This window comes from Daphnia magna, linkage group LG6 (assembly GCF_020631705.1).
Source record: "Daphnia magna isolate NIES linkage group LG6, ASM2063170v1.1, whole genome shotgun sequence".
Taxonomy (NCBI): Eukaryota; Metazoa; Arthropoda; class Branchiopoda; order Diplostraca; family Daphniidae; genus Daphnia; species Daphnia magna.
Genome location: NC_059187.1, coordinates 7,326,459 through 7,336,204, shown reverse-complemented (window position 1 = coordinate 7,336,204; position 9,746 = coordinate 7,326,459). Strand labels below are relative to the sequence as shown.

Sequence of the window (9,746 nt, the reverse complement as noted above, 5' to 3'; positions counted from 1 at the left end):
CAAGAAGAGGCTTTGTCGCGATCGGTATTGTGCCATAGGCGAGAACGGAGGCAGGGGAACGCAGACGACGTAAAGACAAGGGAAGAACACTTTTGGCGGCGTTAATTACACACGAGAATTCGCCAGTTACAGTCGCGTCAATCGTTTTCAATATAACAGTTTTGTAACACTTAAATGTCAGTTCGATTAAACGTGCCCGTAAAACAATACAGAGTTACGAAAATTACCTACAGTGTAAAGTCAGTGCGTATCGATAACATTTGGTGCATCGACCGGGAATCGTGAATCCCAACGAACTGATACGTAAATTGTAGTCGTCTTATCGCTCTGTATCGTCCACATCGTTTACGCCACAGCACGAATATTCATGCCGACATTGTCTCTCAGTGAGAGGATCTACAATCAAGCGTTACTTTTAGAACAGAACTTAATTAGACGATTTACGTTCACACGTGCTCGCCCTATAGCACCCTGAGTCGTCTACGCTCGAAGTACTGTCCTAATAACTTGATTGTCGAAAACCTAAGCTTGTACCCGTCTCGTTGACAAGCTCGTGTCTTAAATAACGTGTAACGTGTTACATTCGCAAATCAGTCCCGCGTGGCAGATCACGTATCCATTCCGCAAATTGCTCCCTTACGTCATCCGTTGTCATTCAAGCATGGCCAACGACGCCTTTCCCCTTGAAGCTATTCAAGAAGAAGAACCGGAGGAGGAATTGGAAGAATGGCAAACGACCAACGATCCTGCTGAACTAAAGCATTACCGTACTCAGGCAAAGAGAATTCACACGAAGTCACTCAATCAAGCTCTCCTTGCCGTCCGGATGCTAGAAGATGTTGATACAGTCAACGTATATCGAGTTGGCTTGGTCCGTGCATACGACATAGTTGAAAGAATTCACCATCGCTACGTGGAAGTCTGTAAGTTCGACGGTGAAGAGCTGGACAGAGAAACCAGCTGGGGAATTGATATTTCCATCAAACATTCGAAGGCGTTAGCTGACGTGGCCAACTACTTAGATTCCTGTCAAGCCCGCGCAAGATCAGTTGCAGGTTCCAGCCGCAGTAGCACTTCTAACCGTTCATCAGCCTCATCGACACGCCGTAAACTTCAAGAGGCAGAGCGGCTAGAAAAGGAAATGCAACTAAAGATTCAACAGGAAAGAGCTGAAGCCTTACAACAAGCCGAAGAGGATGAACGTATGCAGCAGTTTGAAATTGCCAGGAAGGCAGAAGAAAGACGGGTTGAAGCAGCACGTAAGGAACGACAATTGCAAATGGAGCTGGAGAAACAACGCTACACTGGCTCCTTGTTACGCAAACAGCTCGCAGACGAATTAGCAGTGGCCGAAGAGAACGATGAAATGGAAACGTCCGGGTTTGACAAAACAGATGTCTGGAAACCTTCTTTCGTCCCATCTCATCCACCTGCTACGCTTATCCCAAATTTCCGTATACCGTGTGGGACAGCAACGTCAACGCAACCATGCTCTCAATACGAGCCGGCTGCGTCAGAACAGCCGTCTACGTCCGACCAGCCGTCCTCGTCGATTCCCAAGCTAAATACCAAGGCCTTCAGCTACGTACCACCAAACGTATTCAACCAGCCAAATCCAAGTATAGCTCAGCAATTCACCTCAAGCGCTCGTCCGTCACTGATTCCAACAACCACGATGTCGTCGCTACCCGTCCACAACCGAGTTACGCAACAAACGTTTCCGCCACAAAGACCAGTTCACGCTCCACAAGCAACGGTGTATTCTCCTGATGCCTGGATATTCGCCGTGAATCGTCATGACGCACCTCCGACATTTCGTTCATCATCGAGACCGCCGAAAGCTGAACCACCGAAGTTTGACGGCAACCCGATAAACTGGCCTATGTTTATACAGTCATTCAAGGTTCAAATTCACGACACATGTTTCAGCGATGCTGAACGTCAACATCATCTACGTGCAAGCTTGACGACCGAAATTCAGAACAATCTTGGCGAAGTTCTACTCAACCCTGGATTATACTCCTTTGCATTGAAAGAGCTGCATCGGAAGTTCGGAAATCCAAGAATCGTTTCAACCGCTTGCTCTTCATCTCTCTTAAAGCTACCTTCATTTAAAGATAGCGACTACGAATCGTTAAAGCAGTTTTCGTCCACACTCCGTTCAGTCGTCGCAACTTTGCAACTGGGTGGATATGGACTGGAACTACATAGCAGTACAACCTTGGCTCAATTGGTTGGAAAATTGCCGCCCACCTTACGCAGTAAATGGGCCGAAGTGAGCTATCGAATTCAAGATAGATTGCCTACGATACTCGACCTGGACACGTGGCTCGATGACGTTACGATGGCGGAATACTTCGTCCGTATTGGCGTCAACCCCACACCCCAGCAAGGCAGTCATCCGAAAACTCGAGAAAACGTCCACAGGTCATCGAACGAAAAACAGAAGAAGTCGACCACGACTCCCATGGTCTTTTCTACGACCGTAAAAATTGCGTCCTGCCCACATTGTGACGGTGCTCATCGCCTTCACCTCTGTGAGAAGTTTAAAGCCTTAAATCCCACGGAACGATCAGAAATCGTCAAAGAAAAAAGATGCTGTTACCGGTGTCTCGACGACCGCCATCTAAGTTCCGAGTGTACGAAGGAAAAGGAATGTGGAACGGACGAGTGTAAACGTCTTCACCACCCTCTTCTCCACGGAGCACCGCGGATGTACCCGAAAACGCCACGATCGTGCCCGATGTCATCCTCGTCTCAAAAGAGCCCGTTTAACGGCTTGGTCTCCTACGGCTACGAAAGTGAAACGACCTTGCTGCCTATCGTCCCTATGTTAATTGAAGCTAATGGCCGAACCTGGACCGGTTATGGATTGCTGGATCCTGGAAGCCAAATCTCAATGATAACCAACGCGCTTGCAAACGAATTGGGACTTCAAGGCGAGAAGGGAATTTCAAGAATCGGAACGTATCACGGCCGCGACCCAACCGCAAATACAACTAAGGTGTCTTTCAGAATCTCTTCTTTGGACAAAAGCAGTTCCTTCGAAATCCCGAACTGTTACTCCGTTCCCGTCTTAAGAATCAGAAACGAAAACGTTGACCTAAGGAAGTTGGTTAAGGATTGGCCTCATCTAGCCGGATTGAAAGTTCCCACCCAAAATTCCGTGCACGTTAACGTGTTGATCGGCTCGTGTGATATGGCGCCGCAAGAGGTCCTGGAAATCAAAAGAGATCCGTTGAACGAGCGGGCCCCACGAGGACTACGAACAGCCTTTGGATGGTGTATAGCTGGACCGATCTCTCCAGCCGCCGTTGCACAACTGCAGTGTAACTCGCTCTCATTAGCGCCCCCACCCGACCAAGATCTTGTGAATGCAATTGATCGCTTTCTACTCACCGAGACTTACGAAGCCCGAGCAGGAGTCAAGGTGCCGATTAGCGAAGAAGAAGTACGCGCGAACAAGATCCTAAACGAAACGACGAAATTCTTAGGCGATCGATACGAGTCGGGACTTCTCTGGAAACACGAAGAGCCGAACCTGCCCGACAACAGCCAGTCTACACTAGCGCGCTTCCTCAAGCTAGAACGAAGACTCATCGCCGACGAAAACCTTGGTAAAAGGTACTCCGCAGCAATCAACGAGTATATCAGCCTTGGTCACGCCCGAAAACTCTCAGCTGAGGAGGTCAACTATCGTCCAGCTGGCCGAACCTGGTTTCTGCCTCACCATCCGGTGATAAATCCGAAGAAACCCGAAAAATGCCGCCCGGTCTTTGATGCCTCCGCGTACTACAAGGGAATGTCGCTGAACTCTGCCCTGCTGAAAGGACCCGACCTGCTAACCAACCTCATTGGTGTGCTGATACGTTTCCGACAACATCCGATAGCGTTGAGCGCGGATATTGTTAAAATGTTCCACCAAGTAAGGGTGCGGCCAAAAGACGGGCCGGCACTTCGCTTTTTCTATCGCGACCCGGGTATACAGGAGCCACCCTCCGTTTACCAAATGAACGTGCAACCCTTCGGCGCAGTTTGCTCTCCGACAATTTGTGCTCACGTTCTACGTCAAGCAGCCGAAGACGGCGGGATTGATGCGGCCGACGTTACCAACCAAATAATCGATCATTTTTACGTGGATAATTGGTTGACATCATTCCCAACTGCCAAAGAAGCTGTTCAGCACGCAAAAAGGGTGGCAGACGTTCTACTTCGAGGAGGATTCGAGCTCGCCCAATGGGGTTCATCATGTTCAAAAGTTCTATTGTCGTTGCCTGGCAATCCAGTCTCATCCATCGATTTAGCCCTACACGGAATGCCCATAGAGCGGACGCTGGGGCTCTCACTCGACTACGGCAGCGATTCGTTTGTGGTGAGCGCAAGCATAAAACTTGATGGAGCGACGAAACGAGAAATACTTCGAGAAACGTCAAGCGTCTACGACCCATTTGGATTTCTTTCACCGGTGTTGCTACACGCAAAACTTATCCTGCAAGCTGTATGCAGAAAATCGGTTGGCTGGGACGATCAACTAGACCAGACGACCGTCGATGAGTGGCAACATTGGGCCGTCTCCCTCTCGAAGCTAAAACCGCTCTCCATCTCACGATGTTTTAACCCAGAGCTACCAAAAGCGCGAGGTGTGGGACTTCATCTGTTTGCTGACGCATCCGAATCAGCATTTGGTGCCATCGCCTATCTCCGATTTGACAATCCCGACGGCGTTAAGGTGTCATTTGTCATGGCCAAGGCAAGAGTGGCACCCATCAAATACGTTTCGATTCCCAGACTTGAGCTGTGTGCAGCATTACTCGCCGCCCGTCTAGCATCAGTGATCAAGTCAGAACTCCGACTAAAAATCGACCAAGCCACATTCTGGTCGGACTCCACAACGGTTTTGAGATGGATTAACTCTCCACACTATCGATTTCATGTTTACGTTGGAAACCGAATAGGCGAAATATTGGAGTTGTCCGAAAGTAGTCAATGGCGTTATGTCCCTACAACTCAAAACCCAGCAGACGACGTCAGCCGTGGCGTCACATCCACAGAATTTTCCATCGAACATCGTTTCTTTACCGGACCATCTTTCCTCTATCAATCACCGCAAAACTGGCCGGCCTTCCCCGATGTAAAACAGGGAATTGACGAAATAAAGGATCCCGAAGTTCGCTGTACGAGATGGGTTGGTGCGACACTACACGTAACCGATTCCATTGACCGGCTCACCACGTACACCTCCCGCTATCCGTTTTTAGTCGGCGTCGTCGGCTACGTCAAACGTTTCATTAATAACGCTCGGAAAGAAAAAACCCATCGTGATTTCGGCAAACTATCGGAAACCGAGGTCAAGAATGCGGAAGCGGAATTATTTAGGCGCGCCCAGATGTCTGCCTTTCCTGAAGATTACAGTAATATAAAGGAGGGAAAGCCGCTCGATCCCGGTTCAAGCCTAATCACGTTAATGCCATTCGTCGACCATCAAGGAGTTTTACGGGTCGGAGGACGTATTGAAAATGCTCCAGCCCCGCCGGAAGCCCGCCATCCGATCATACTCCCAGCCGACGAAAAAATCACGGAATTGCTGATTTATAGTCTTCACCTCGAGTTTGTACACTCCACTACAGAGAGAACCTTTCACGAATTACGTAAACTCTACTGGGTTCAACGCGGACGAAAAACGGTGAGAAGAATTATAAACAAGTGTTTCAAATGCAAGCAACACTACGCAAAGGCACTTTGTCCAATGATGGCCGCTCTTCCCGGTTACCGTTTGAAGCCTTTCTACCCCGCCTTTACACACACCGGAGTAGATTTCTTTGGCCCGTACAACGTAACGATATTCAGACGGAAGGTAAAACGCTGGGCCTGTTTATTTACTTGCATGTCATCAAGAGCCGTGCACCTGGAAATGTCATACTCTCTTGACACTTCCTCCTTCATCAACTGCATCAGTCGCTTTGAAGATCGCCGTACAACTCCGAAACATTATCACAGCGATAATGGCACGAATTTTGTTGGAGCTGTGCATGAATTTTCCGAGTGTCTCCGTCGGATGGAACAGTTAGCCATTCAAGATGGGCGAAAACGAAGAACGGTGACTTGGAGTTTCAACCCACCTTCCGCGCCACATTTTGGTGGAACCTGGGAACGTCTAGTTCAATCGTCAAAACGTGCCTTAAGATTCGTACTCAACGAGCAAACTCTGACTGACGATACTTTGGTCACCACGCTAATTCAAGTGGAGAAACTTCTCAACGGCCGCCCGTTAACGTATGTAAGTGTAAACCCGGCGGATCCTGAACCCATTACGCCAAATCATCTTCTCCTTGGACACGAAAATCCGTACATACCTTTTGATCTGTTCGACGAAAACGATATGACGACCAAAAGGAAGTACCGCATTGCTCAGTACCTAACTGATTGTTTCTGGAGACGTTGGATGAGAGAGTATCTTCCCAGCCTTACGGAACGACGAAAATGGCTATATGGACAAAAGAATCTCAACGTTGGCGACATCGTGATCGTTATCGAGCCAGATACACCCCGTGGAGAATGGCCAATCGCTCGTGTCGTCAAGGTGTTTTCCGGCCCTGATGGCGTAGTCCGTTCCGCAATCGTTCACCTTCGTTCGGCTACCAAAACCTCCGAACTTCACCGCCCGGCTGTGAAACTCTGCTTGTTAGAGTCTTGGGATACGGATGGTGCGTCCGCTTACGAACGCAGAGCCGGCTATGTTCCGAATCCTACAACTCCGAAATAACAAGAAGAGGCTTTGTCGCGATCGGTATTGTGCCATAGGCGAGAACGGAGGCAGGGGAACGCAGACGACGTAAAGACAAGGGAAGAACACGTTTGGCGGCGTTAATTACACACGAGAATTCGCCAGTTACAGTCGCGTCAATCGTTTTCAATATAACAGTTTTGTAACACTTAAATGTCAGTTCGATTAAACGTGCCCGTAAAACAATACAGAGTTACGAAAATTACCTACAGTGTAAAGTCAGTGCGTATCGATAACAATGATGAAATGAAAATGACGGATGGGAACTGAACAACTTTATTTCTTTATTTGGGGGACAATTTGACCACCGGCGAGGGGGCAGAGAGAACTGGGGGTACTTGATTACTTCGATACTTAAAAAACAATGAACTAAAAGGTGCAAGGGCCACTTCCCACGTAAACAAAAATAAGAAGGCCATTGCCACCAACAATCCTGCCCGTGATGGCAGCACTGTAAATGACAGCGGGCCCACCTGTCCACATATACTAAAACAAAAAAAACCCCAAACTCCTAAAGGGAAACAAACAAAAACAAGACAAAGAAAAGAAGGCAAACTTCAGCATCGCCACTGGCAAAGGCCCACTTTCACGTCTAATCTGGAATGACTTCTTGACAGTCCCGTTGGGGTGCACATAGGATCTGGTGGTGATCCGGGGAGTCGCATATTGCGCAATGCCGCGGATGAGGGCAATCAGCGAATTTTAAGTGCCCAGCCACCGACAACGGCAGGAAGCATCCGAAGCAGCGGTGTTGGGCGAACAGAAACTCCAATCGCTCCCGGTTGGTACTCAACATAAAATCTTCACATTCTGAGACTTTGCGACCGCAAGCCCACATACCAGGCTTTCCAAGGTGGGTCCTCAGAAAGCAGAGGATGGATGGGGTATGCTTGGGTGCGACGAAACGCGGGACGACCGGTTGGGAAACGGGTTTGGAAGCTACCTTCTCGCGTTCCTTACTTAGGAGGGAGCTAACGTATCCGCTAAGCAGGGTTGCACGTTCGGAAAGGAAGTGAACGTGCACGTTTTCCAAATCCTTTGCGTTATCCTCCAGCCCCTCGTCGAGTTTGACAACGGCCTTTTGGTGGGCTAAAACCACGTCGATTGCCGCCGTTCGGGTCTTCAAAAGATCTTGCCGGAGTAGCTGAAGGTTACTCACACACTCTTCTTCACGCTCACGAGACTTCTTTAACTTTTCTTTAACTGATGCAGCAGATGGAGGTGGATTCTCTTCCATGATGCACGTTGGGGCAGAGGAGGTCACTTTAACGTGTGCTCACTACAAGTTCAAGGGGACAACTGTCGTCTGCTAGTATGAGGAAACTAAACAGTTTCCCTAAGCAGTCAGGTGCTAAACAGTAAGCGACTCAATTTTAGCCTTTGCCCTTTGAACTTAATATAGATGGCGTTGCTGTCGGAAAATTTTGCACCGTTCTTGCAGTGACCTCTACGATATTTACATTGGGGTTAAAATTTTTTATACAGTTTTTACATATGACTTTATACCAATTTTACATTTTACGATTCTGACATTTGACATTTGACAATTTTTTACAACTTATACCTCAATTTACATTTCATACAGAGAATTTTACCTTTTATACAAGAGTTTTACTATTTACACTACAGTTTTGACTTCACGACACAGATTCTGACTCTAACGACCCAATATTTTCGTTTTTTACGTAAACGTCCTGCTCTTTAGCCGTAGCCATAACGCAGAGCTTAGTCATTGGACGAATACAGGGGTTTTTGTGATTGCTGATCTGGACTTTTACCACTCGAACAACGTTATCCGATTCACTAGGTAGAACTCCGATCATTTTTCCTAATGGCCACTGTCCACGTAGGGTATTCGGTTCGATAACGAGTACCAGATCTCCGACGGGGACGTTTGTCCGATTTTTGGTCCATTTTCTTCTTTCTGTCAGGTGTGGTACAGTATCCTGCACAAAAATCTGAACACTGAATTATTTTTTTAAAGCCACCTATTGGCGGGGTAGTGGGTTTTTTGTTTGTTTTTCTTTAAGGGGGAGGGTAGACGGGGTGATGGACACGACAGGGTTGGGTAAGTCTAGACATTTTAAAAAGGTGCCTTAAGATATTACGCTTTAGGGCAAGTTACAGGTTGGACATTTTTGCCACCCCCAGGGTGGCGTGTTTTTTAAAACCACAGTTGGAAATTAAGGGCTTGGACTTGGTAATGTTGCTTACCGAAACAATTTAGCTTATGTTCCAGCTACCTATAAATGTTCATGTCACTGTAAATGGCGTAGGTGTAGCTTTTCTGAATGTGATGCTGGAGATCGGTGTTCGATTCCAGATCAGGTGATGAGTTATACATGGTTAAGTTATGAGAAATTCTCGTTCATATATAAAACAAATTTTCATCGAGCAATATGTGTTTTTTTGTTTATTAAATAATTTTAAAAACAATAATCTCCTTCGTTCTAGAGAAATTAGTATTCCCAGCAAATTCGAATGAAGAATATTATAACGATACCAAATATTTTGCAATTCCTTACTGCGAATCGAACACTGATCTACGGCGTCGCAATCAGAGGCTCTACACATATCCCATCGGTATCGACATAGTTGTGCACAGGCAGCTATCTAATTTGTTTGGGTAACGAGTATTACACAGCCTTAGTCCAACATTTCCACCTGTCGTTTAAAAAAAACACATCACCCTGGGGGTTGCAAAAATGTCCCGACCTGTTATTTGCCTTAAAGCGTAATACCTTAAGGCATAAAAAAATGTCTAGACTTATCCAATCCTGCCCTATGTGTCCATCACCCCGTCTACCCTCCCTCTTAAAGAAAAACAAACAAAAAACCCTTTACCCCGCCAATAGGTGGCTTTAAAAAATTAAATCGGTGTTCGGATTTTTGTGCAGGATACTGTACGTATTCACGTAGCCATCTGCTCCAAAATTGCTGAAGGATGGCCTGACTTTGAAGA

The 9,746-nt window shown here is 47.2% G+C and overlaps 1 protein-coding gene across 1 annotated transcript; it reads left to right on the top strand.

The window, feature by feature from the left end:
- Positions 1-30: 30 nt before the first annotated feature.
- On the top strand, positions 31-6,763 carry LOC123473941. Its single transcript, XM_045175584.1, has one exon. The coding sequence runs from the start codon at positions 662-664 to the stop codon at positions 6,761-6,763; it is 6,102 nt and encodes a 2,033-aa protein (XP_045031519.1). The 5' UTR covers positions 31-661.
- Positions 6,764-9,746: the final 2,983 nt, after the last annotated feature.

Excerpts from the sequence above, each read along its gene's own strand:
- LOC123473941 (XM_045175584.1), top strand. The coding sequence starts at position 662 with ATGGCCAACGACGCCTTTCCCCTTGAAGCTATTCAAGAAGAAGAACCG.